Source organism: Bidens hawaiensis, unplaced genomic scaffold (assembly GCF_021521415.1).
Source record: "Bidens hawaiensis isolate Kalapana, Puna unplaced genomic scaffold, B.hawaiensis_p1.1 tig00031056_1, whole genome shotgun sequence".
NCBI classification, from domain to species: Eukaryota; Viridiplantae; Streptophyta; class Magnoliopsida; order Asterales; family Asteraceae; genus Bidens; species Bidens hawaiensis.
The window spans coordinates 22,101-50,070 of NW_027495196.1; the positions used below are offsets into that span (position 1 = coordinate 22,101).

The 27,970-nt window shown below is 42.0% G+C and overlaps 1 protein-coding gene and 1 pseudogene across 2 annotated transcripts; one reads left to right on the plus strand and one right to left on the minus strand.

The window, feature by feature from the left end:
- Positions 1–499: 499 nt before the first annotated feature.
- LOC143581478 (protein PLASTID MOVEMENT IMPAIRED 1-RELATED 1-like) lies at positions 500–6,981 on the plus strand (annotated as a pseudogene). The gene is made up of 4 exons (XR_013143828.1): positions 500–508; positions 1,146–1,253; positions 3,717–5,279; positions 5,811–6,981. The product of XR_013143828.1 is annotated as a protein PLASTID MOVEMENT IMPAIRED 1-RELATED 1-like (transcript).
- Positions 6,982–7,634: 653 nt separating this feature from the next.
- LOC143581485 (PHD finger protein ALFIN-LIKE 5-like) lies at positions 7,635–21,927 on the minus strand. The gene is made up of 4 exons (XM_077064260.1): positions 21,910–21,927; positions 20,797–21,025; positions 8,355–8,490; positions 7,635–7,984 (listed from the first exon to the last, which is right to left on the minus strand). Exons 2-4 carry the CDS (start codon positions 20,901–20,903, stop codon positions 7,760–7,762), a joined length of 468 nt encoding a protein of 155 aa, XP_076920375.1. The 5' UTR covers positions 20,904–21,025; positions 21,910–21,927; the 3' UTR covers positions 7,635–7,759.
- Positions 21,928–27,970: the final 6,043 nt, after the last annotated feature.

The window sequence follows — 27,970 nt, forward strand, 5'->3', positions numbered from 1 at the left end:
AGCGGTTTTTCAATCTTATTCATTGAAGATCACCGAATACATCAGGTAGCTGAAAATGGTGTTTTGGGCTTATTGTTGGTCCATTCTTTTTCGTTGCCATCTTCTATATCCACCCCAAACAGAAACAATGAAGTCCTATACTGGGGATCTATCATAGGAGAAAACTAGCCCACTAATAATCCTTAATAACAAAGATACTGATTTTTTCCTCAACAGTCAACATAGTAGATCTAACTTATATAGTTCCATTTTGAACTATGTATGATATGTAGGTATGTAACAAACAATTGAACTTAAAGACAACTACCTTTGTAATGTTGCATAGCAACACAAACATGTCTTTTTTTATCATGTTTATTAGTTCCTTTTTATGTAGACACTAGACATTGGGTCTTAACACAACATGTCAGCTCCTAAATTTCCTGATATAACATTTATGTATTTTACCTTATCAAGATTATAAAGTCAATAGGGTAAACACACCTATAAGCTTTATAATATGAGTCCAGTAAGTTGTTATTTTATATAGTGTACCCTTCTTTGCATAAACCAACTGTTATTTTCCTTTAATAGGTCACCGAGGAGCAACTTGCTGCTTTGCTTACTGCTTTGGACATGTAAGTCAAAATCTTTATAGTCAATTAAGGGGTATTATATTATGACTTTTAATCATCTATTAAAGAGATTGAAACATGGTTAATATTAAGTGTATGGACTGTGCCAGTCTGCATCCATGCCTAGGATTTGCATTTGTTGAGTTTAGTGATGAGAGTTAGATATTGTGTCTTTAAATTACTGTATTACCGTTAGATGATTTATTTTATAAAGATTAAGTACTTTCCCCATTAGATGAATAATTTGCAGATTCTATAAGGTGCGATGTGATTTTCCCCAATTACGGTTTTGCCCTCGAAAAACGCTATCCTTCCTATGAAGTCATTGTTTGGTTTGGGATGGCTTGAAACTCTTTTATTAAAAACTAAATTGTATTCATTCACTGTTGGACATCATTGTCATCTGAAACCTAAGCCAAGTTTACTTGAGCACCGATCAAACTGAATCCAATAAATTTAAATCTTAAATCTTAAATTTAAATCATATTACAGTATAGATTAAGATGATTAAATTTGAGATATTTTTTTCAGCCATTGGATACCGCTGCATCAAGGATGCAAATGAGTGACTTTGGAAGTCATAAGGCATATGGAAGACCCTTTCGGAGGAAACACAGGGAGAAGCGTTTAATTGACTCGGTATATCAATTTTGCTTACAATAAATCCAGTAGTGTGGCTCTACTCTTCATAGAACATTTGCTTCGAGGCAAAGTCAATGATCATGTCTTTGTTTATACTTAGAAATAACATATTTATTCTCAACTTTACTTTATGAGAGGATTAGGCATGATTTGATAGACCTAAACCTTTCCGAGGACATGGTTGAGGATAGGAATTCGTGGAGAAGTAGAATTAAAGTTAAGGATTTTTAGAGAGAATTGAATACCTTAGGGCTTAGACTTAACTTATTTAGGTCACATACCATAATGGTATTTCCCTTACATATATTATTATTATTATAATTATTATTAGCTTTTATATAGCTGTTAAACTGTGATCTTATTATTAATATTATTATAATTAGTAGTAGTTTTTATATAACTGTTAAACTTTGATTTCCTTTATTTTGCTTCATACACATGTACTTAGAGCCGGGGGTCTCTCTGGAAGCCACCTCTTTATTCCTTTGGATAGAGGTACGGTGTGCCTACATCCCACCCTCCCCAGACCCTACTTATAGCTTTGCTGTCGGTGGGATTTTACTGGGCATGATTGATTGATTGATATTCTCAACTTTACTTTATGTACGTGTGTATTGTTAAAGAAGTAAAGTTATTATTACAGAATAAATTGTAGTGTTTAATTGGATGATGGGCTACTCAGAGTCATGTTCACGAATCAAGTAGTCGTTTACCCAGGTTTTGGTTGCTTTTGAGTTGTATTATGGACTTATTGTGTGTTTGGTTGATATGTGTTTATAAAATTTCCTTTTTATAATGAAACCAACCAAGCTAGCTTGGTTTAAAAATTATAATAAATCTTAGATTGAGCTCATATTTTCAGCTTGGTTTCGAAACCGAGTCAAGCTTGCCCTGGTGTGGCAGTTAACTCGTGACACTCATATATTAGGCAGGCAGTAAAAAAAAGCCCAATGTAAAGTGTTGCCGCCGCCGCATCGCGCGGGCACCTACTAGTATATATATATATATATATGGGCGCTCTTGGGGCATTAAACCATAGCGGGGTATTATTGGTTGGGGCTTCGATACCCCCGGTGCTTACGTGGCGATGATGTGACATTATGGAGTGGCTTCAAAACCTCCCATCATAGAAGATGGTCTAAGAAACATTTTGTAAACGTACAAGGGTAAATTTATAATACAAGAAACAACCAGGGGTCACCGAATAACAATGGCGTGCGTTTCAGACATGTTTCATATGTTTTTAAGACTCCAACTCCCATCTATCTTAATTAATCTCAGACAAAGATCTCTCCTCTCTTCTCTTCTCTTCTGTTCCATTCCATCTGTTAATAAAAGAAAAAAGAAAAGAAAAGAAAAGAAAAGAAAAGAAAAGAAAGCTTCTTCAACAATTTAATCTTAATCTAAGGTGGGTTTTCATGTTCTTCATATCCACATATTCATCAAGGCAAGTATTTTTTTTAACTTTGATCGTTAATACTTAATCCATTCCAATCAACAATTTCATATAATCTTGTTTTGTTAAATCAAGATTTTTAATCATGAGTATGAGTATGAGAGGCTTTACCTAATTTTTGTTAAGGCAACAAGTCAAACTAGGGGTGCAAACGACCCGAGCCGGGCTCGGTTTGTTTTGAGCTCCATTTTGACGGCTCTAGCTTGGCTCGTTTACTATTTATTAGCTATTAGTTACTTTATATATATATATATATATACATATATTATTTTTGTGTATATCTATTTAATTTATTTTTAATTTTATATATAACATAATATATATTATTTAGTTATTTTTTTAAATTTTTTATATTATAATAACTATTAAATAAATTATATGAAATGTACTAAATAAAAATGACATAAGCAATAAGCTTGTCTGGGATCGCAAGCTGGCTTGAGCTTGATAAGTGAAGCTCAAGCTTGGGCTAGTTTATTAAACAAGCTTATTTTTAGGCTTGACCTCATTTAAGCTCGGCTCGATTCGTGCTTTTTTGCGAGCCTGTCTCGAGCGGCTTGGCTTGTTTACACCCCTACGGAAAACAAACACACAATGCACACAGAAATTAAACACGCGGAAACGAGAAAATAAAGAAAACGACAATATAATGCTGGTTTGGTGAGGGTGACATACGTCCACGGCTCTCTGTTATTAGCGCAGACCAAGATTACAATTACAACGAGGGTATTTGTAGATTAATAACCCGGGCATATTACTTGGTAACCAAGAAACACGATTAGGCCACTTAAGTACTAATTAAAACCGGTGCATCCCTTTAATTTCCTCCAAGCCCATAAAGACTTCATAATCCTAACAATTTTACCATTGGTTAAATTGTTTAGATCGTGAAAACGATGTCAAGAAACGAGCTCACAAAGCAAAGCGGCGAGAGTTCAAGAAAGGACATATTATTAAACGATATTGAGTAAAGCTCTGTATGATGATAAAACAACTACTAGCAGATCAAAACTGCTTTCAAAACCTCAACTGCCCGAAACAAAGTCAACAGTAACAGTAAGGACAAGAAATCAATATGGGGCTGGAACACATTTAAATCTTTTAACTATATTCGCAACAAAAGATTCAACTGTTGTTTTACACTTCAAGTTCATTCGATCGAAGGACTTCCTACAAGTTTCGATAATGTTATTACGTTAGAGGAGCTCGAGGACGAAAAGAACTCGGGAAAATGGAGTACCGCTTATAGGTTATCGGGAAAGGCGAAAGGTGCGAGTTTGAATGTAAGTTTTGGGTATTCGGTGGTTGGGAATAGTGACGCTGGTCAAATCTCCTGTAAAGACATCTGGTCAAAGTCAAAGTCAAATCAGTCGAGGCGAAAGTCTTCATGTTAGTTCTCGGTCTTTGGAAGATATAAATGAGGTTTTGCCAGTGTCAAAGTCGGATCTTTCTGAATCGGTTAGTGTGTTGTATAAGAAACTCGAAGAAGAAGAAGAGGAAAAGTCAATCATTTCTGTTGACTATGAAACGCCCGAACCCTCCAATCAAGATTCAAACTTTCCCGACGGTACGTTTTCTGTCATCGAGCAGGGAATTGAATATCCCACAAAAGAAAATGTAAAACCGGATACAGAAACTTTAGAATCTTTGATGGTCAAAGAATCCGAAAGTCAAACCGAAAGCAATATTAAAGAACAAGAATTTGGCGATAAAGATTTACTCTTGCAAGAATTGGAGTTGGCCTTAAGTAATGCGGTTGACATGAAAGACGAATCTGATTCTCAAGAAGAAAATGAAAGTATTAAAGAAAGTGGAAATTTGCAGGTTAAGATCGGTTATAACGAGAAACGGAAATCACTCGATTTGGATTATGCTACCGAAAGTGTCACTGTGAGTTTTTAGACATTCTAGGGATAGAGCACGGTCCCTTCGGTTCGACTTCTGAAAGCGAGTCAAACTCGCCACGTGGGCAGTTGCTAAGACAATTCGAGAAAGATTCCATGGCTAACGGTTCTTCTTTATTCAACTTCAATCTTGACGATGACGATGATAATAATTATGATGATGATGATGATAATGTTGATATATTGAGGCGAACACCCTAAGAGCCACAAACCAAAACAAAAGCATCAATCTTGGAAGACATGGAGACGGAGGCTTTGATGCACGAGTGGGGTCTAAACAAGAACATCTTTCAGGGCTCACCGAGTGAGTCGGGTGGTCCGGTTGACCCGTGTCCAGATGAGCCACTTGACCTTCCTCCACTTGGAGAAGGGTTAGGCCCGTTTGTACAGACCGGTAATGGAGGGTTCTTGAGGTCAATGAGCCCCGAGATTTTCAAGAATGCTAAAAGTGGCGGGGAACTTAATTATGCAGGTTTCTAGCCCGGTTGTTGTACCTGCGGATATGGGTTCGGGTGTAATGAATGTATTACAAAGTTTGGCTTCAGTTGGTATCGAAAAGCTTTCAATGCAAGCAAATAAACTCATGCCTTTAGAAGATATATCTGGCAAAACCATGCAACAAATTGTTTCGGATTACACGCCGTCTTTGGAGGCACCACACGGGTATGCGTATTATGTTTCTTGCAACAATTCTTTTAGGATTTTAATTCGGTTGGTTTCGGTTACGTTACTTACGGTACCAAAACTAAAACTTAAAAAAAAACATAAAGTTGTGTGGCCTAATGGTGGTCTGCCACTTGGACCAATGGTAGCTTTGCGGCACCAAGATTCACATTTGATCTAGAGAAATAATAATAATAATTTAAAACCAGAGAAAATTGCATAAGTGGTCCTTGTGATTTGATCATATTTCAAGTTTGGTCCTCAAATATTATATTAAAAAGTGCAAACTTTTCCAAATTTGAAAAGACACAATTGCCCTCACATGAGTAGCACATGACATCACTTTTTCGACAAAAACTCACTTGGATTAACAGTGGGGACTAAACTTGCAACACTCCCACAAATGTTTGGACTAAGTTTGCAATTTATAAAATATGGGGACCAAACTTGCAATATGATCAAATCACAGGGACCATTTGTGCAATTATCTCTTAAAATTATGTTTATAAGTTGTAACCATATTTTGTGCAGGCAACATTCAATGCAGCATGAGCCAGTGGTTGGACAAGTGTCAACGGGTCACGGGTCAAAAGGGTATGAAACGGGTGGGATGGATCAAGAATATGTGTCACTTGTGGATCTTGCTCCGTTGGCAATGAACAAGATCGAAGCTTTATCGATCGAGGGGTTAAGAATACAGTCTGGCATGTCGGATACAAATGCACCTTCAAACATAAGCCCAAAATCCATTGGTGAAATCCCGGCTCTTGAGGGCAAAAGAGTAAATCTAGACGGGTCGTTGGGTTTGGAAGGAATGGGCGGGTTGCAGTTGTTGGATGTCAAGAACAAAAGTGGCGGTGACGGTGATGACGATATTGATGGGATAATGGGTTTATCGGTTACTCTTGATGAATGGATGAGATTGGATTCTGGTGAAATCGACGATGGGGATGAAATCAGCGAAAGAACTTCAAGAATCCTCGCTGCTCATCATGCGAGTGATTTAATGCGTGCAAGACGAGGCAAAGGTTCGAAAAAAGGTGGTCTTTTGGGTAATAATTTCACCGTGGCATTAATGGTTCAGCTTCGTGATCCGTTAAGAAATTTTGAGCCCGTTGGCACTCCTATGCTCGCTCTCGTTCAAGTCGAACGCGTTTTCGTTCCACCAAAACCGAAAATTTACAGCTCCATTTATTCATTGGTTAACAAACCCGAAGAAAAAGATGAGGCCCACAAAGTAAAAGTTGACGAAAAGAAAGTTTTGGTTGAAGAAAGTGAACCGGTTCCGCAGTTCAAGATCACAGAGGTTCATCTTGCGGGTGTGAAAACCGAACCTGAACCTGAACCGGGGTCAAATAAGAAGGGGTTTACGATATGGGGTTCAAACGCGAAACAGCAACAGGCGGGATCGCGATGGTTGGTTGCGAATGGGATGGGTAAAAAGAATGCAAAACATCCACTTCTGAAGTCAAAAGTTGATGATAAGTCAAGTGGTAGTTTGTGGAGTATATCATCAAAGGGTAAAGGTAAGGGGAAGGCGGAGACACCGGTAAGGAACCCGAATGTTATTATCGCTAACGAGACGGTTAAGTTACTTAGTGGTGCAGGTTTTGTATAAAGTTATGTTGATGATGGTACTATAATACATTAAGTTTTTGGTTGTTGTCCAATGGTTGTGTTAGTTGGACATTATTAAGTCATTAACCAAATGTTTTGTTACTTTTAAGTTTTAACCAATGTTTTAAACTAAACCCACTGTAAATGGTGTCCAATTCTAGGAGTGGTGTACTTCCAATTTCTGGTGGTTGTGTGATTTTCTTGTAAATTATATATATACATATTTTTTGTTTCTTAAGTAGTAGATGATTTTCGTATGTTACTTTTATATGTCTGCAATAATTGGTTGACATTTCATAAATTTTGGAGAGAATATATGAAATTTTCTTTAGATATGAGAATATGTTACTAGTTTGTAAACAAACCGAACGTTCGGTAGATCATTCATGAACTCTTCGGAAGGAAATTCGGTTATGTTTGTTTATAACTAGCGAACGAACATGAATAAAAGTTTTTATTCATTTAGTTAAATGAGCAAATAAAATAAATTTCTTGTTTTTTCACTCATTTTGATATGCTTGTCCGTTCATTTACGTTCAATTATGTTTGTTAACATATTCAAGTGTTTTTAGTCTCATTACAATTTATTCTAGTTTTTTTAATTGATTATAGGAAATGAGATAATGTAGCTTGTGTAATTAAGTAAATTAAAAGCAAATCCAAACCATTACAATCAAATGCACATTTAATTGAAATTGTAAAAGAAAAAGACAATAAATTGCATTTTGAATAGTCACTAAATATAGTAAACAAAAAGAGTTGATTAAATTAAAAACAGCAAGACAAAAAAAGATCCAACATTATAAATCAACAACCTTTCCTAGTAAAAACATGATTTAACACCAAAAGTAACCAACAAAGATTCAAGGTCGCGGTCTTTTGTTGGTACAACTCGGGCACTTGTAGTGCTTGATATGTTCGGCTTTTGCAGGCATTATCTTAACACAAGTTCCATGAAACCATCTTTCACACATATCACAACATATCCAAAACTCATCCGAAGCATAATTCTCCCCACACGCCCCGCACAACGTATCACCATGCTCTTCTTCTTCATCGTCAATCTCACCGTGCAACTCAGACCCCCTCTGTTTATTATATACAACATCAATCATAAAATCGAACAAAAAGAGTAAACTGCTAAAATCGTCCCAAAGGTTTGATCACATTTGCCAGTTTTATTCAAAAGTTTATTTTTTAGCCCGTTCATTTTTTACGTTAACTTAGGGGCAATTTTGTCTTTTTAATTTTCTTTTTATTATAATCATTTTTAGCGCCCTTTCAACATCAATTTTAAACGACAATAAACCTAAATCGTCTGCAACCTTTCTCCCTCGTTCAGAGACATCGACTTCATCAGCGTCCATCAACAATGGTTGCAGATATGAACGAGGGAGAACACGGGTTAAAAAAAGATTAAAATAAAAATATCCTTGAAACTTAAAACTAGTCTCTTACCCCTTTAGTATTTGACTTAGATTTGTTGTTACTGTGATGTGTCACCGACGACTTTTCCCTCATCTGTTTCTTATCATTTCCACTCACAATCTCAAAGATCGTCGGGAGCTCGTTTATCATATTAAACAGACGCTTACTGCATCATAACATATGTTAAACACATTATGTTTTAATTAAAATTAATATAAATAATAGTAACTTATTGAAGGGGTAAACACCCGCCTTAACATCGAGCGGGGCGGGTCAACCCACAAGATATAGGCAAGAGGCTTGAAATCAGGATGTCATGAAGACACAAAGCCAAAACCTATGCGCAAGCGCATGAAACATCTGCGCGTGGCGCATATCACATATGCACACAACACACACATTTAGTGTGAGAATAAAGAGAAGACCTTGCGCATTCCCGGGATAGGCGCATAAAGGCCGCGCGTAAACGACACACAACAAATGATTGTACTCATTTGTTGGCGCATAAAGGCGCATAAAGGCCGCGCATCCCCGGGATAGGCGCATATCACATACGCACACAACCAACCACGTCCTTATCCAAATCAGGATAAGGACAACCATGATTGTACTCATCAGACAACCTTCCAGAAGGTATCTTTTAAGGAATAAAGAATGTGCTGATGTTGACCCAATGAAGGGTGGACAACTCAGCAAAGCCCATGTGCCACCGCATGATGGCACATGGGTCAGGTGAAATACCTTGGTCAGAGAATAATCAATGAAAAAGCACCAGGTGTCCTAAGTACACGTGGCGCGAAGCAATAGGAGGAGGCCAAAAAGGCCCTAATTGGGTCTGAGCCCAATCATTGGAAACCCTAATACTATAAATACCACACCACCTCCACAGTTGGAGCCAAGCAAGAAAATATATTCTAAGTCCTTTACTCATTTTCATATCCTGATTATCCTCTCCTACAATATCTGATTCTCACACCGGAGGGTTACCCCAAAGAGGACCCTTCTGTCCCTTTCTGAGGGGTAAGCTCACGGTACTGTTCGTTTTGTAGGTGGAAGAACTCGTATCTCGGAAAACCATCGGTGATATAGCACACTCGTACCCGAGGAACGTTGATCGTATACAAGTAAGTCGATACACGCTTCTTGATTGGCGCCATCACCTGTTACAACGACAACAAAACCACTATTTCATCAATTTTCTCTCTGAAAATCTTCACCATGGTTTCCGGTGTTCGAAACAACGATCAAGTTCTGGAGGATAATGAGCTTGAGGATGTTAATGAGGGACATCAGGTTCTGAGGGCGCCGCGTGACATTGCGCGCACCACCAGTAACCATCCCTTCAACACAACACCTCATAGTCAAACTGAAACTCCCCCAGACGATCTCACGTTCCAAAATCTGACTGGTACAAAACAAAAAGGACCAATGGGCCCGGAAGTTGAAACCAATGACCCTAAAGAATGGCTCATAAACGAACAACGGCGTTTAATGGACAAATACAATGAGTTGGTAAAACACAAAAAGTTAGCCGATTTAACACAAAGGCTCGCATTTGATAAACAAACCATTCAGGGAACAACAAAAAAGACGCGCGCGCTGGAAGACGGTCATTCTTTTCACACCGAACAAGCTGATATTAGTGATGAGGAAGAGGTGCACAGCATGAAGAAGACGCGAGATACTCATGCAGGAGGTTCACAGCTTCGCGCACACATGCACACAGCACCTGGAGCCAAAGCTGATATGGATTTATACACACCATACAACCCACAAGCGAAAGAGCAAGTGGACGTAACCACACCATATAGGCCAGCCATCTTGGTAAAACATTCAAAATTCGCTGAGCGCATTGCGAAGGCTCCCATTCAACACAAAACCAAGATGCCAGGTGGTTTAGGCAAGTACGATGGTACAACAGATCCAGATGATTTCTTACAAGGTTTTTATAACACTGGAAACTTAGAAAGCTGGACGATGCCAACATGGTGTCACATGTTTGCTCGCTGCCTCACGGGTGCAGTGCGTGTCTGGTTCGAAAGCTTGCCGACAGGACAAATCGATGGGTTCGCTATTGGAAAAGTTCCAGGCTCACTTTGTACAGCAGCGCAGACACACGCGCGACCCCGATGACATCATGCACTGCGTACGCAGGAATGATGAAACCATTGAAGACTACATAACTCGTTTCAATCAGGAATCTCTTGCAATTGGAGGCATCACTGAACAACTCTTGCGCGTGGCCTTTATACAAGGTGCGCGCAGTGATCAACTCCGCAGAGCTCTCGTGAGCAGAGAAGGCATGCCAACCACTTGGGCTAAGCTTATGGAAGCATCGCGAGTCTTCGCGTGAAATGAAAAACAAATTGCCCAAGACAGAGCAAGAGATAAAGGGCATCAAACAGAAGCACCACGCAACAATGAATGGAGGGGCAAACAAAACTCCGTATGGTCCAGGTTGCAACAAACCAATTATTCTCCTGCAGAAAAGCAAGCGCAACAAAGTTCACCCAAACCCCAAAAAGACATTCTTAATCGCGGAGAAGGTGACAAGAAGGAAGGCGGCAGAGAGCCTAACAAACCTCTACCAAGAATATGGACTCCCCTCACCAAAACGCCTTCGCAAGTGTTAAGCACAGAGAATATCCAGTTTAAAAACCCCAGGCCATTACTCCATAAGGGACCACCGAACAGTGGCAAATATTGTGAGTTTCACAAATCCACATGGCACAACACCGATGCATGCCATCATTTGAAGGATGCGATTGAAAAAGATGTGAAATCAGGAAAGTTGGCTCACCTGGTAAAAAATCCAAGACCAGAGAACGAACAACCAGACGGAGCCTCAGCCAGTAAAAAATTCAAAAGAATCTGTGTAGCTGAAGGAAGAAGGCGAGGGCAAGGATCGAGGAAGAGAAGCGCGCAAATCCAAGGGGATTGGCGCGAGCAACAAGTAATCTTTCCAAGAATCAGAGGAGACCCGTCTATCAGCAGTCCTCTAGTCATCACTGCACACATCACCCATTATGAGGTGTCAAGAGTCCTGATGGACCCGGTAGTGAGTCAGACATCATGTATGAGCAATGTTTCAGGAAGTTGGATCCAGCAGACCAAGCAAGGCTCGAAGTTGTGAGTGCACCAATCTCGGGTGTCTCAAACGAAATTATTCACCCCCTAGGTCAGATACAATTCGAACTAACTATGGGGGATGAGAAGCACAAGCGAGCTGAAATTGTCAACTTCCTGGTCTTGCCCACCACTTCATGCCATAGTATGATCTTGGGTAGAGGAACGATTGCCCAATTCAACGCCATACCGTCACCAGCGCATGGCGCGTTGGGGTTCCCAACACCAACAGGAGTAACATTTGTGTACCGAGATCATTTATGCGCAGTAATAAGTATACCTCGAGAGGGGAGAATGAAGCTTCCAGTGGCAAACAACGCGCCAGAGGAATGGATTCTCAACCCAAAATTCCCAGAACAAACAATCACAATCGGAGCTACGATATCAGATGACACAAGAGTGAGAATGAAAAGATTGCTCACAACGTATATGTCAGTCTTCGCGTGGCAACATTCTGATATGACCGGGGTTCCGTGAGACCTGGCGCAGCACTCTCTCAACACATTCAAGTCCATGGAGCCAATTGCTCAAAAGAAAAGAGTCATGGGAGGCGAGAAGACAGAGGCCATGAATAAGCAAGTAGAAGACCTACTGCGCGCGAATATCATTCGCCCAATACGATATCAAACATGGGTAGCCAATCCTGTGATGGTAAAGAAGAGCAATGGGTCATGGAGAATGTGCATTGATTTCAAGGACCTCAACAAGGCGTGTCCAAAAGATTGTTACCCCCTCCCAAACATTGACATGAAGGTGGACTCTGTGGTGCCATTTAAGCTCAAATGTTTCCTGGATGCCTATAAGGGCTATCACCAAATTCAAATGGCACCACAGGATGAAGACAAGACTGCTTTCAGAACTGACAAGGGTGTTTTCTGTTACACAAAAATGCCCTTTGGTTTGAAGAATGCAGGAGCCACTTACCAAAGACTCATGGATGCAATTTTCAACGAGCAGATTGGAAAAAACTTAGAAGTCTACGTGGATGATTTGGTGATTAAAAGCAGGGAGGAAAAACAAATGCTCAAAGACATCGAAGAAACCCTTCGGCGCCTAAAGGAAGTAAACATGAAGCTCAACCCGAGCAAATGCACATTCGGCGTGGAAGAAGGGAAATTTCTCGGCGTAATGGTCACCAAGGATGGTTTCAAGGTGAACCCAGAGAAGGTGGAAGCTATCCTCGACATGCCCTCTCCATCCACCATGAAGGAAGTTCAAAAGTTGAATGGTAGATTGGTATCAATTAACAGGTTCCTAGCAAACCATGCAATCAAATCTACCCCATTCATTAACACATTGAGAAATTGTTTAAAGAAAAGCCAATTCAAGTGGACGCCTGAGGCCGAGCAAGCTTTCAGTGAGATAAAAGAATGTCTGATAAATCAGCCTGCGCTCACAGCTCCACTACCTGGTGAAACTTTAACGTTGTACCTGTCAGCAGGAGAGCGCGCCATTGGCGCAGTATTATTGGTGGATCGCAAGGGAATCCAAACACCAATTTATTATGTGAGTCGGGTGCTGACAGATCCTGAGATGCGCTACACCATCATAGAAAAGTTAGTTTTATCACTAACGCATGCGTCGCGCAAGCTTCACAGATATTTCAATGGTCATCCTATTGAAGTCCTGACTGATTACAACATCCAGCAAGTCTTGCGACGTCCCGCGCTCTCAGGAAGGCTGGCAAAATGGGCGCTGGAATTAGGGGAGCACACGATCACCTATAAGCCTCGTCCAGCAATCAAGGGACAAGTCTTAGCTGATTTCATCGCAGAAATCCCTGAAGGAAAAGTCGAAGAGGCTCAGCGCGAAGTAGACCATTCGCAAGCCAATAATGAAGAAAACGTTTGGAGATTATTCACTGATGGAGCTTCAAACAACGAAGGGTCCGGCGCAGGCCTCAAACTGGTGGATCCAGAAAATCATGAGTATACTTACGCAATCAGGTTGGATTTCAAGAGCATCAACAATGAAGCTGAGTATGAAGCCCTGCTGGCTGGTTTGCGCATCGCGCACAAGTTCGGAGTTAAAAAGCTAGAGGCTCATGTAGATTCATACCTGGTAGCAGCACAAGTCAATGGCCTTTATGATGCCAAGGAGAACACCATGCCTCTGTATCTAGAGCAGGCGAAGAAACTCACCGAACAATTTGACTTTTTCAGAATCATACACATTCCGCGCAGTGAAAATAAGTCCGCCGACGCGCTAAGCAAGATGGCATCAACAAGTTTCGATCATTTTGGCAAAGATGTCAGGGTGGAAGTAATGAGCAACCCGTCAGTGGGAGCGAAGTCTGTTCTTGTAATTCATACAACACCTTCATCATGGATAACTCCAATAATGGAATTCTTGAATGAGGGAAAGGTACCAGACGATCGCACACAGGCGAGGAAGATAAGACATAAGTCGCAGAACTACGAAATGCTCGATGGTACGTTATATCGACGCTCTTATCTTTGACCACTCATGAAATGCCTAGACGCTGAGGAAGCAAGCTATGTGATCAGAGAGATACACGAAGGAATCTGTGGAATACATGCTGGCCCGCGCATGGTGACCGCCAAGGCAATGAACGCAGGTTACTATTGGCCAGGCATGTACTTGGACGTGTTAAAAGAGATCCAAAAATGCAAAGCGTGTCAGAGCTATGCGCCAAATACCATGCGGCCAAAGAACAACTTGATTCCGGTGACCTCTGCATGGCCTTTCCACAAGTGGGCAATCGATATTGTGGGTCCCTTACCACAAGCGCCAGGGCAAGTAAAGTTATTGGTAGTGGCAGTAGACTATTTCACAAAATGGGTTGAAGCCAAGCCACTGGCAAAAATCACAGCCGAGGCAATGAAACAATTTATTTGGAGCCACATCGTATGCCGTTTTGGCCTGCCCATGGAAATCGTGAGCGACAATGGCAAACAATTCACTGACAGTAAGATATCCAGTTGGTTCAAGGAATTGCACATCAATCAGGTCTTCACTTCAGTATACCACCCTCAAGGGAATGGCCAAGTGGAACGCGCGAACCAAAGCTTGCTGAATGGGCTGAAGAAAAGGTTGGAAGGAGAGTCCCATGCATGGGTCGAGGAGTTACCTAATGTCCTGTGGGCGCACAGGACATTAAGCAAAACCAGCAATGGCGAGTCCTCGTTCAGCCTAACCTATGGAACGGAGGCTATGATTCCAGCAGAGATTGGATGCCCATCCTATAGAGTGCTCATGATGAGTAAGACGGATAACGAGCAAGAAAGAAGGTTGGATCTCAATTTACTTGAGGGACGCAGAGAGGCGGCTATCATCAGTGAAGTCAAATACAAGAAAAAGCTAGAAAAATACTACAAGCAGCGCGTGAAAGAATGCCACTTCAAGAAGAATGATTTTGTCCTTCGGAACAATGAAGCTAGTCGCGCAATTCCCCCGGGAAAGATGTCTCCCAACTGGGAGGGACCTTATCAAGTCTCGGAAGAATTGGGAAAAGGCGCATACGCTTTAAAAGATTTAAATGGAAAGAAGATCCCGCGCACATGGAACGCAACACAACTTAGAAAATGTTTCATGTAAAAGTTGTCAAGTTTGTAATCAAGGCTTTTTAAGCCATTATGAATAATGATACGCTCTATATGCGTTCTATTACCTTTTGCATACATGTTTCACACTTCCCTTTATTAATTTTGAGTAATATGACAACATTGTATTGACATCAAACTAAAAATAAAACGAAGTAAAACATACATGCGCGAGCTTCAAGCTCAGACGCGTTAACGAGTTTTAACTCTAAAACGTCAGGGCCTTAGCCCAATAATATGAGCCTTAGCTCAAATTACTCATACCATCCATCCTACGTATTGCGCAGCTGGACCAAAAAAATACCTAAGCACAACTAAGGCAAAGCACATGCCAAAGCATAGTTGTTAAGGTCTCAGGTCGGGGCCGCGCATGGGATTATAACGGATATAGGCAGAGTAACACATACTGACACGTAAAGGCTAAAAAACTCATTCATAATTCCCTATAATAAATGCACGATAACGTCGCGCAAAAGAGAAATAATGAAATGCCAAGGCACGCGTCAGCATATTCAGAATATCGCAAAAAAAAACTTGAAATATGACAACTGTTAAGGATTAAGTAAAAATAATTTCCTTACAACCTTGTTCAAGTTTCAATGTGTAAGCATACCTTATATTCAACAAGCACACACATGCAATATAAAGAGATGAATTGGGAATGCGCAAGATGCGAATAAAGGAAAAACAAAATTTCATTCCGAAACATAGAAGTTTACAAATTTACAAATGATGAGGTAAAAACTACAAACACAAAAAAAAAAAAAAAAAAAAAAACAAGAAGGGCTTTTCAAGTCTCTATGTTAATATCAGCCTCTTCATCTTCCTCATCATTATTTCCTCCCTCAGCATCTGGCGCAGCCCGCTCCTCGTCATCTCCAAACTTACCATAATCAAGCTGTTCGTCTTGAATATAGTCGTCTTCTGTCATGATAGCGTCAGGAGTAGGTCCTTTGGCCACGCCAGAGCCGCTGGCAGAGGTAGCGTTGCCCGCGCCATCATCATTGCCACCAGTCCCTTCACATTCATCAAGTAATTTCTTTAAAGCGCCAAGATCGGGCTAGTCAGCAAGCGCGGCTATCTGCAAGTCACAAGAAACAGTATAAGTACAAAAGATTAAGAAAATAAGTCAAGTAAACTCATTAAGGTTAAAATACCTGCTCAAGGATGGGAATTGGAGTATTCAAGTACTTCTCCCCCACCTCAGCCATGTCAGCGCAGACAGCGTCGAGCTGATAAGGGTAGTCGGATGGATTCTTCTTTAGCATGCCATATTCATAACCATCCTTAAACCCCTCAGCCCGACCCACCAAGCGCGACGCCGCATTACAGTCCATCACAAGGGTCTGAAACTCGTCTGAGTATTTCATGGCATAAGCACAACGAGTCACACCCTGTGAAATCAGCCATTGATGGTCCTGCGCGAGGGAAGAAACAGACGTCTCAAGAGCAGGGATTTGAGAGTTTAACAACTTAACAGTTTCCTTGGCTTGTTTTAGCTCTTCTTTGTCAGACGCTGCTGCCGCCAAGGCTTCATTCTTTTCCGCTCGTGCAGCATCGAGCTCTTTCTTCAAGTGCACAACCTCACTCTCCAATAAAGATTTTTCAGTATTAACCTGCGCAATAGTTTGGTCATGCGCCTCCACTGCCAACTCCAGGTCACGAGCTCGACGCGCGTACTTGGCCGCATCTGCCTCTGCCACTTGCAGTTTCTCCCGCCCAGCTTGCAGCTCAAGCCCGCGCTTCACAAAAGCAGCGTTGGAACTTGCCCGGTTCTCGCTAAGTTCTGCTTGGAGTTTCTCAGCTTTCTCTCGGGCATCTAAAAGATTCCAAGCAGAAATCTTAGCCTCTTGCTTGGCCTCCGCAAGGGCATCACGCACCTTTATATAATCATTGCGAAGCTCTTGGGAGGCAGCAAAAAACGCAGACCCAGCAAAAAGGTGGTCATTAAGCAAATCCATGCGAGCGCGGTCCTCTTGAAACCTCCTTTCAGCTGGAGGAACAGAGTGAGCCCAAAAGTCTTCACATACGCCCAAGGATTGGAATGAGCTCTCTTCAGTGATACTCCAGCTCGGGCGGTATATGTGATCGGCTCCCTACAAACACAAAGCAACGCAAAGAAACGTTTTAGTTATCTAAACACTAATTCGGAAGTCTGCACAGCGGAGCAAAATAAACTTATACCAGAGGAGAACCGGCAGAAAGATTAGCGCCAGCTGATGAGCTCCTGCCTGCCTCATGAGAAGAAGGCTGCACCATGAAATATCGTGGCCCTATAGGGCATACGCGGCCACCATCAGAATCTTCAAAATTAACCTCCTCATCATCCTCTATAACAGGTCTCTTCTCCTGCGACTTGGAAGAATCAAAAATAGTCTCACGAGGAGGGCTGCGCGCAGGAGGAGGTGAGGGAGGTCTTGACGCTGTTAGAGCAGCGCGAAAAATAGTCTCCTGCTCCTTAGTGATCCCAATGAGGGGAGATTCAGTACTTGTTGGAGCAGGAGCAGAACTAACGGCGCCAGCGCTAGCAGTGCCACCAGCAGCTTGTGTGCCAGCTATAATTCCTATGAAAAAACCAACAAGGAGAAATGATTCATGACTTGAACTAAAGGAAAAAATCAGACAATCAAAGCGCAATAAATACCTTGGCGCACCGCAGTCCGCGAATTAAGCATCGCCATGAAGTCCATTTTCCCCCTTTTTGAGGGCAAAACAGAGGACTTCAAAACAACCTTCGGCATAGCCTTGGCACCTTGCTGCGCCTGAGGTTGAGCCACCAACGTGGCCGGCTCTACAAACATTTGAGTGAACAAAGCTTCATTAATAACTCTATCGAAATCACGCTCATAAAACCACAAAATATAAACAAAGTATACCTGTTGGAGAAGACGAAACAGCTGGCGCAGCACCGCTTCCCTTGTCCGCCGCGCGTAGAGATGAGGTGGCAGCACCATACCTCGTGTGGACTGGAGGATTGCCCACACCTTGAGGCAAAGAAGACGAGGAAAACTTGGAAGTAAAACCCTTGGTTTTCTCAAGTCCCTTCACTTGAGTAGGAGGAAGATTCTGGGCAACAGAGGCATCATCTTTTTTCTGTTTTTTACTGGCCCCTGCGCCAGTTTTGCCTTTAGCCTTGCGCTTGAGTTTTTGCGCTTCAGCTCCTTCCTCCTCCCCTTCCTCTTCCACAGGCTCCAACTCATAATTAGCGAGCGCATCTACAATACGCGCAACAGAAATGTTAAAACCAAATTTGGTTTTCTAAGAGCCTAAATACAAGGGCTTACCAGGCGCATCGCTGTCAAAGCAAAATTCTAAGTCGACAGGGATGAACATATCATCGAAGCGATCAGGGAAAGCAATTTCCCCAGCGTTCAGGGCGACAGAGCCACCTTCTGTATGCTAGTCATAGGCGGCGTGGATGTATTCCTTGCTTTCTGCATAAAACAAGACAAGTGATATCAGCAAAACGAATTATACTCGCGCAAAATTAATGCAATGAACAAACAACCCACCTGAGCCATCAACATGGATGACAGACTCAGTCTCGCTGTTAGTCCACCTCTTTCTCATACCAACCCCCACCAACGCTTCCTCGCAAATATTCTTGGCGGGGGATGGTTCAGCAGTTAATTTTTTAACCCACGCGCCAGATGGATTCTTAAGAACGTCATCATCCGCGGGCGCGGAAGTAATCGCGCGCATGGTCATACGAATGGGAATAACACCAGCCTTGATATAAAAGAATTTTTCAGCCCAGTCATGAAGGCTTCTGAAGGTAACAGTGCAGCACTTAACCTTCTGACTGCGCGGTGTGAATGAGAACCAAGAATCTTGGATTTTTGGCTTATAAAAATATTGAAAGCGCCGAGGGGTGGGCTCCTCGCGCTGAGCTTTGCACATGAACTCAAAATGAGTCATGCGCACTAATCCACAGGGATGGACTTGAGATATATGAATCACGTAAAATTGGAGGAGCGCACCTATAAACCTCGTCATCGGAAGACGAAGATTACAGCGGGTGAAAAAGTGAGAATATAAAGAGATATAACCGGCGGGAGGATCCGCCGCCGTTTGCCCGGTCGCCGGGAGCAGACAACCATACTCAGGGAGAAAACCCTGAGAAGCGACGAGATTATCAAAATCAGGTTGTTTCAACTTGCAGGGAATCTCATCCCATCTCTTCACCGCCTTGTTTTTCCCTCCCTCCTCCGACGAGGCCTCGGCAACCCGAGTACCCTTGCCGGTTTTCTTCAAAGTAGACATAACCACTGATTTTACACGGCCTTTACTAGGGGAAATTGTGGTGTTTGGGTTATCAGACATACAATTGCGAATCGAACAATATGGTCACTTTAAGCACGGAATTCTGGGACAAAGACGAAAGCTCTTAATCGGAATGTAAATGATAGGCAAAAGCTCTGAAAATGACAGTGGAGATGAAGAAAAAACCGTTCAAAAGGTTTGGTTTTATAGGCCCAGGAGAGAGAGAGAGAGAAACAAGTAATAATCAGATCTACGCTCACGCGCCCCCACTCGCAGGCGTAGGTCAACATAAGCGCGACACGTGTTCCTGACACTGTATGAGGAGACGTGAAAAGCCACTGTAACACCTCGAGCACACGAAAGGTCTAACACATAACGTCTCCATCTCTGATGCATGTCAACACCAACCAACCACGTGCATTGACGATTCGTTTTAACCAAAGGGATGGAATTTCGCGCAATGCGCGTACAAGAAAAGAAAAAGAAAAAACAAGCCCTATTGAAAAAGCAAACTATTAAGTCTAATATCTATCTTACCTCGCTCGCGCGAGACAAGACACACATTAGACTGGGGGGGCTTGAAGGGGTATACACCCGCCTTAACATCGAGCGGGGCGGGTCAACCCACAAGATATAGACAAGAGGCTTGAAATCAGGATGTCATGAAGACACAAAGCCAAAACCTATGCGCAAGCGCAAGAAACATTTGCGCGTGGCGCATATCACATATGCACACAACACACACATTTAGTGTGAGAATAAAGAGAAGACCTTGCGCATCCCCGGGATAGGCGCATAAAGGCCGCGCGTAAACGACACACAACAAATGATTGTACTCATTTGTTGGCGCATAAAGGCGCATAAAGGCCGCGCATCCCCGGGATAGGCGCATATCACATACGCACACAACCAACCACGTCCTTATCCAAATCAGGATAAGGACAACCATGATTGTACTCATCAGACAACCTTCCAGAAGGTATCTTTTAAGGAATAAAGAATGTGCTGATGTTGACCCAATGAAGGGTGGACAACTCAGCAAAGCCCATGTGCCACCTTGTGATGGCACATGGGTCAGGTGAAATACCTTGGTCAGAGAATAATCAATGAAAAAGCACCAGGTGTCCTAAGTACACGTGGCGCGAAGCAATAGGAGGAGGCCAAAAAGGCCCTAATTGGGTCTGAGCCCAATCATTGGAAACCCTAATACTATAAATACCACACCACCTCCACAGTTGGAGCCAAGCAAGAAAATATATGCTAAGTTCTTTACTCATTTTCATATCCTGATTATCTTCTCCTACAATATCTGATTCTCACACCGGAGGGTTACCCCAAAGAGGACCCCTCTGTCCCTTTCTGAGGGGTAAGCTCACGGTACTGTTCGTTTTGTAGGTGGAAGAACTCATATCTCGGAAAACCATCGGTGATATAGCACACTCGTACCCGAGGAACGTTGATCGTATACAAGTAAGTCGATACACGCTTCTTCACTTATGAACTAAACAATATCAAAAAACCTGTCTGTTTTATCAAAACCGAATCTGGCACCAAAATAAAACGCGACAGAAAGTAGCCACGCGTCACTGTGAACCGCAACCAGTGACAACCAGTCATTTTCTTGCATTCCGTCTCGTGCAAAGTTGATTCCTAATGCAGGCTCTGGGAGCTCCGGTGGGACCTCCTCTGCAGGTAAGTTAACCTCCCATTGCTCGCGAGGAAATCCATATAAGCAAAGATTTTCTTTTTCTGAAATAAATTAACATATATAACTTGTTATAATATCAAGTATTAAAAAACCGTGACTTGATATAAACAAAAGTCATTAGTCATATGATTTTGATACTTGAAATATAGAATCATTCACACTACGTTAAAAGACCATATGAATGTATCCTACTTAGGCCTAAAAACGAACCGAACGTTCATGAACATATGCCTTGTTCATGTTACTAAACGAACAAACATTAACACGTGTCACTTTTTGTTCATTTATGATCGTTTAAATTTTAATAAATACGTATAAGTAGTTAAATTTATAATTCAAGTATCAAGGTCTTATCCATTGAAAAGATGTGACTTATCAATTAACATATAGACACACATCCTTTACTTAATATAATATACTTCAAATTTATAATTAAAAAACAAACAAAAACACCAAGTAAACGAATCGAACCGAACCGAACCGAACCAAACAAGGCCTTGTTCATGTTCATCTGTTAAGCTTTTACTGAGCAAGTGTACGGTTCACGAACAGCAAACCAAACGAAATTTCTTGTGTGTGTTCCTTCATTAAGGATATAAAACTTGTTGGTGAACAGTTCAGGAACACAAACTGTGTTTTATTGGATTTGGCTTACCGAGGATGGTCAGTGTCAATGATTCAGTCCGGCTACCAAGTTTATGTTGGTGAATTTTTTTAACATTCATATTCATACATTAATTTTACATATAAATTAATCATATAATACCCGCATGTGTGTGTGTATATATATATATATTTATATATATTTGTATTATTGTTAATATACATTTTGCTTAAATCTAAAAACACAAACAAACATTAACGAACACATTATCCAAGGTTCACGAACAACATGTTTGTTTATTTATCAAACGAATGCGCTTACCAGGATCGCACTGCTGAAAAAATGTAAGGCCCCGTTACCGGAAGCCCTACTTTCGCGTTGGATTTACTCATAAACACAGTTCTAAATATCAGAGTTAATTTAAACATTTACGCGGAATATGAAACTTTCATAAAACATTACATAATTCATAACTTGTCTCAAAACATCCTTTGTTTTTCACATTAAACTATTAAAATTAAAACGTCATAAGTCTTCAGATGCCAGACTCTCGTTCAGTGCCATGTGTCCCCTCAAGCGAGCTGCCTCATTCTACTCACCTGCGTGCATACTAAAAGTCAGCTACGCTGAGTGAGTTCTAGATAATCACATAATCATACCCTTCACATAACAATATATTCATCCTTTCATTCATACTTTTATACTTTCATACTTTCTTACTTTCTTACATTCATACTTTCTTACTTTCTTTTGTATTAACTTACTTTCATATCTTATGTTATAAAGAGCATTACGCCCTACATTCCTCGAGTATTATTAGGGCTCGGTACCCTCCTTCCTCGAGTATTATTAGGGCTCGGTACCCTCTTTCCTCGAGTATTATTAGGGCTCGGTACCCTCCTTCCTCGAGTATTATTAGGGCTCGGTACCCTCCTTCCTCGAGTATTATTAGGGCTCGGTACCCTCTTTCCTCGAGTATTATTAGGGCTCGGTACCCTCTTTCCTCGAACATTAGTAGGGTTCGGTTCCCTAGTTCTCGAATATTAGTAGGGTTCGATTCCCTCTTCGTTACCATACAACCATACATTATCATTTCTTTCTTTTATTATCTTTATCACGTTCATACACGTAAACATACATATCATACTTACCTTACACATAGCGTTACAACCTGACAGTACGTGCAATATCCGAAGATCGTTCACGTAACATCAAGCAATCATTCATACATATCATATCATTCACATAAGGCATACACTTATCTCTTAGGATAAGCGTATTAACAACATATTGAGTATGCACACAGCCCCGAAAACATAACACATAAGGGGGCTAGAAACTCACCTGAACACGGTTACGTTCTCCGTTGATTGTAATTCCTTTCTTTAACTGGGCTCGGCTAACTGTATAATATTTACACATATCAATTAACTACTACTACTCGTTTTCGATAACTGCCTTAACACATTTTCCATTAGGTTTTTAATTCATTTTATAAACGAACTTCACTTCAGGCGAAGTTAAACCTTAGGCGAACTTGGAAACAACTTGGTTCTGGCTTGATTCGGTCGAATAGGGACATATTCGATCGAATCTGAGGCACACTCGATCGAACTAGACACACACTCGATCGAACCAGCTGGGAAAACTCGTTCGATCGAACATGGCACTCGTTCGATCGGATAGATACTCGTTCGATCGAATACGGATCTCATTCGGTCGAATGAGGCGGAGACCATTCGGTTGCTTTCTTATTCGATCGAATGGACTGGTTCGATTGACTCATTCGATCGAATGGACTGATTCGATTGACTCATTCGATCGAATGGACTGATTCGACGCCTTCAAGCTGGGCGACGGAGAAACCTACGGGTTTTTCCGGATTTTCCAGATTTTGACCCAAAATCGAAGTTTTTGACATGGAAATGTTCGGGATTGAAAGGGCTATCGATTCCCAGTGATTTTAAACATCAAAAGTTGCATTTTGACACCAAAACAAGACGGTTTTTGACCCGAAAACTCAAGTTACGAAAATGGGAGTTTTTGCTCGATTTGAGGCCGAAAATGGTTATGAAAACGGATGATTTTCGAGAGGGACTTACCAAAAACGATTAGGAACAAGATTGTGGACTCGGATTTGTGACTCGAGAACTTTCTCTCTCTAGTTTCTCTCTCTAGAATTGAGAGTGTTTGGGTGTGGGAGTGGAAGGGAGTTAGTGACAAATTGGAGGTAGGGACTTGGTAGTAACTCTCGAGCCCACGGGCCCAAGGCCCATTCTCATTTAACCCATCTTACGTAATCTAAGCCCATGACCCGTTCCTTACTCGACATTAAATAACTAAAACGTGAAATCACTAAACATAACTTTCTTTTATTTATCATTATAAAAATTTTAGGATGTTACAAGTCTTCCTCCCTTAAAGAGGTTTCGTCCCCGAAACCTAACTATTACATAAACAAACTAGGGTAAAACTTGCGCATCTCATCCTCAACTTCCCAAGTAGCATCTGATCCCTTGCGGTGTTTCCATATCACTTTGACCAAGGGTATGACCTTATGACGAAGCTGCTTCTCCTTGCGATCAACGATCTTTATCGGTTGCTCGATGTAGTTCAATTGTTCATCAACCTCGATGTCCATTAATGGCACGTGAGACGTGTCATCAGCTAGACACTTCCTCAGATGAGAAACATGGAAGGTTGAATGAATTCCATCTAACTCATCGGGTAAATCCAGTTTGTAAGCTACTTCACCCACACGTTTTACAATCTTGAACGGTCCAATGTACCTCGGACTCAACTTTCCTCTTTTCCTAAAACGGATAATCCCCTTCCAAGGCGAGACCTTAAGCATCACATTGTCACCAACGTTAAACTCAATTGGTCGTCGCCGCTTATCTGCATAAGACTTTTGTCTGTCTTGAGCGGCTTTCATTCTTGTTTTGATCTGATCGAACTTTGAAGACGTTTCTTGAACCACTTCTAGGCTTCCCATTTCTTTCTGACCAATCTCACCCCAACACACCGGGGTTCTACATCGTCTACCGTACAACATCTCAAACGGTGGCATACCGATACTTGAATGGTAACTGTTGTTATAGGAGAACTCTGCCAGATGCAGATGATCATCCCAACTTCCACCAAAATCTAAAACACAAGCACGTAGCATATCCTCAAGGGTTTGGATCGTCCGTTCGGACTGTCCATCAGTTTGAGGATGATACGCCGTACCGATGTTCAACCTCGTCCCCATAGCTTCATGAAATTTCTTCCAGAACCTCGAAGTAAACCGTGTATCCCTATCAGACACGATCGATAACGGTACTCCATGCTTGGTTACCACTTCCTTGATGAACAAGTTTGCTAACGTTTCTGACGAGATGGCCTCTCGTATGGGCAGAAAGTGAGCACTCTTGGTCAAACGGTCCACAATCACCCAGATGGTATCATGTTGCTTAGCCGTACGAGGTAGCTTAGTTATGAAATCCATGGTGATGTGTTCCCATTTCCACTCAGGTATCTCTAGCGGTTGCATCTTCCCATAAGGCTTTTGATGTTCGGCTTTGACTTGTAAGCAAGTTAAGCACTTACCAACATAATCTACTACATCATTCTTCATTCCTGGCCACCAGTAATCTCTTTTCAAGTCTTGATACATCTTTGTAGCTCCAGGATGGATTGAATACCTTGACTTATGAGCTTCATCTAAGATTCGACTTCTAAGATCACCATGGCGTGGGATCCACATACGGTCGAACCTAGTTTTAACTCCATGAGTGTTTTCCACCAACTCATCTTGCTGGCCATAAATCCTTTCTTTCTTTACTAACCCTTCATCTACTAACACCTCTGACTGCACTTCGATGATTTCTTCAAAAAGACTTGAGTTCACAATCAGCTTGTATGACTTTACGGTTGCAAGAACTTCCTCATTCTTACGACTTAGCGCATCAGCGACCACGTTAGCTTTACCGGGGTAATACTTAATCTCACAGTCGTAATCCTTTATCAATTCTAACCATCTTCTCTGCCTCATGTTCAATTCTTTCTGCTCGAAGAAGTACTTTAAACTCTTATGATCGGTATAGATAGTACACTTAGTGCCGTACAGATAATGCCTCCATATCTTAAGAGCATGCACTACAGCTGCTAACTCCAAATCATGCGTCGGATAAGTACTTTCATGGACCTTCAACTGTCTGGACGCGTATGCTATCACCTTCCCTCGTTGCATCAACACGCAACCTAATCCTTGATGCGAAGCATCAGCACAAACAACGAAATCCTCGTCACCATCGGGTAGAGTAAGGATTGGAGCTTGCGTGAGTCTCTTCTTCAATTCTTCAAAGGCTTCTTCTTGAAATTTTCCCCAGCTGAATACTATCGACCTTCGGGTCATACCGGTCAGCGGTGCGGCTATCTTGGAGAAACCTTCGATGAATCTCCTATAGTAGCCAGCTAACCCTAGGAAGCTTCGTATATCCGTCGGATTCTGCGGAGTCTTCCAATTCGTTATCGCTTCAATCTTAGCTGGGTCCACGGTAATCCCCTCCGGATTAACCACATGACCTAAAAATTGCACTTCTCTTAACCAGAACGCGCACTTCGAAAACTTGGCGTACAACTTCTCTTTCTTCAGAACTTCCAATACTTCTCTCAGATGCTCGGCATGGTCAGACTCACACTTTGAATAAATCAATATATCGTCAATGAAGACGATAACCGACTTATCCAACATCGGCCGACACACCCTATTCATCATGTCCATAAATGCTGCAGGAGCATTGGTTAGACCGAATGACATTACGAGGAACTCGTAGTGTCCATACCGCGTTCGGAACGCTGTCTTAGGGATGTCTGCCTCTTTCACCCTCAGCTGATGGTAGCCTGATCTGAGATCTATTCGTGAGAACCAACTTGAACCTTGCAGCTGGTCAAACAGATCATCAATCCTTGGCAACGGATATCTATTCTTTACCGTAAGCTTATTCAACTCACGATAGTCTATGCACATTCTCATACTTCCATCCTTCTTTTTCACGAACAATACTGGTGCGCCCCACGGGGAAACACTCGGTCTGATAAAACCCTTGTCGAGGAGTTCTTGCAGTTGGGACATCAATTCCTTCATCTCGGACGGTGCTAGACGGTAAGGCGCTTTCGCGACGGGCTGGGCTCCTGGTACTAGATCTATCTGAAATTCTATCTCTCGCTCAGGTGGCAACCCCGGAAGATCCTCAGGGAATACTTCTGGGTAGTCCCGCACAATAGGAACATTCTTCATTTCTTTCGTCTCGGCCGTAGCGTTGACAACATACGCCAGGTAGGCACCACACCCTCGCCTTAGCAAACCCTCAGCTTTTATCATCGAAATGACATTAAGCCCAGAACTTTCCTTATCACCATAAACCGTTACCGCGCTACCATCCGATGACTTTAACCTTATAATCCTACTCTTACATACTATCTGAGCCTCAAACTCAGACAACCAATCCATACCCAAAACCACATCGAACCCTCCCAAGGTCATAACGTACAAGGTAATCGGGAACTCATGCCCTTCCAATTCTATCGTACAGTTCTTAACCATCTTCGTTATTTTAACCGAAGTGTCACTAGCGGTTTCTACTACAAAAGTTTCGGACACTCGGCAGCCTTTCATTTTAGCGAGTTTACTAAATGTCGTAGCTACAAAACTTCTATTCGCACCAGAATCAAATAATACTAAAGCAGAAATGCCGTTTACTAGGAACGTACCGGTCACAACATCAGGAATCTGCTTGGCTTGTTCTTGGGTCAGCATGTAGGCTCTAGTTCTTGGCCTAGCTTGATCGGCATCCTTCTTTCTACTACCTCCAGCTTCACTTTCGGTACACTCCCTAGCAAAATGACCCGTCTTACCACACTTGTAGCATGCAGGCTTAGAACTGCACTCATGAGCATAATGACCTGCCTTCCCACACTTGTAGCAAACATTCGACCCAAATTTACATTCTCCGGCATGTATCTTTCCACACTTATGACATGTATCCGAACCCTTTCCCCACCTACACTCACCACTGTGCGCCTTGCCACAAGTCTTGCACGACCTGTTCTCCCAAACTCTCGGCTGTTTGTTCTTAGGGTTCCACATCTGGGTACCGGGTCGTTTAGCAGGAGCGACCCATTTCTTCTCTTTCTTCTCATCTCCCACCACCACATCATCCGCAACCAAGTCTGCATAAACCATTTCTGCGAGTTCGACAGCAGAATCGAAAGTAGTAGGTTTACTTGTTCTGACTAACATGCGAACTCTCTGCGGTAATCCCCTCACATAACACTTGATCCTTTTTGCCTCAGTGTCGACCATATCGGGCACCAACCTAGACATTCGATTGAACTC

Bases quoted from the DNA above. Each gene is read 5' to 3' on its own strand.
- LOC143581485 (XM_077064260.1), bottom strand. From the start codon at position 20,903: ATGCAAGAAAATGACTGGTTGTCACTGGTTGCGGTTCACAGTGACGCG. The intron at 8,491-20,796 runs GTTTTTTGATAT...GTTATGATGCAG, and splicing joins GGTTTTGATAAAACAGACAG to TAAGCGTCTGTTTAATATGA. The intron at 7,985-8,354 runs GTAAGAGACTAG...TATAATAAACAG, and splicing joins CTAAGTCAAATACTAAAGGG to AGGGGGTCTGAGTTGCACGG.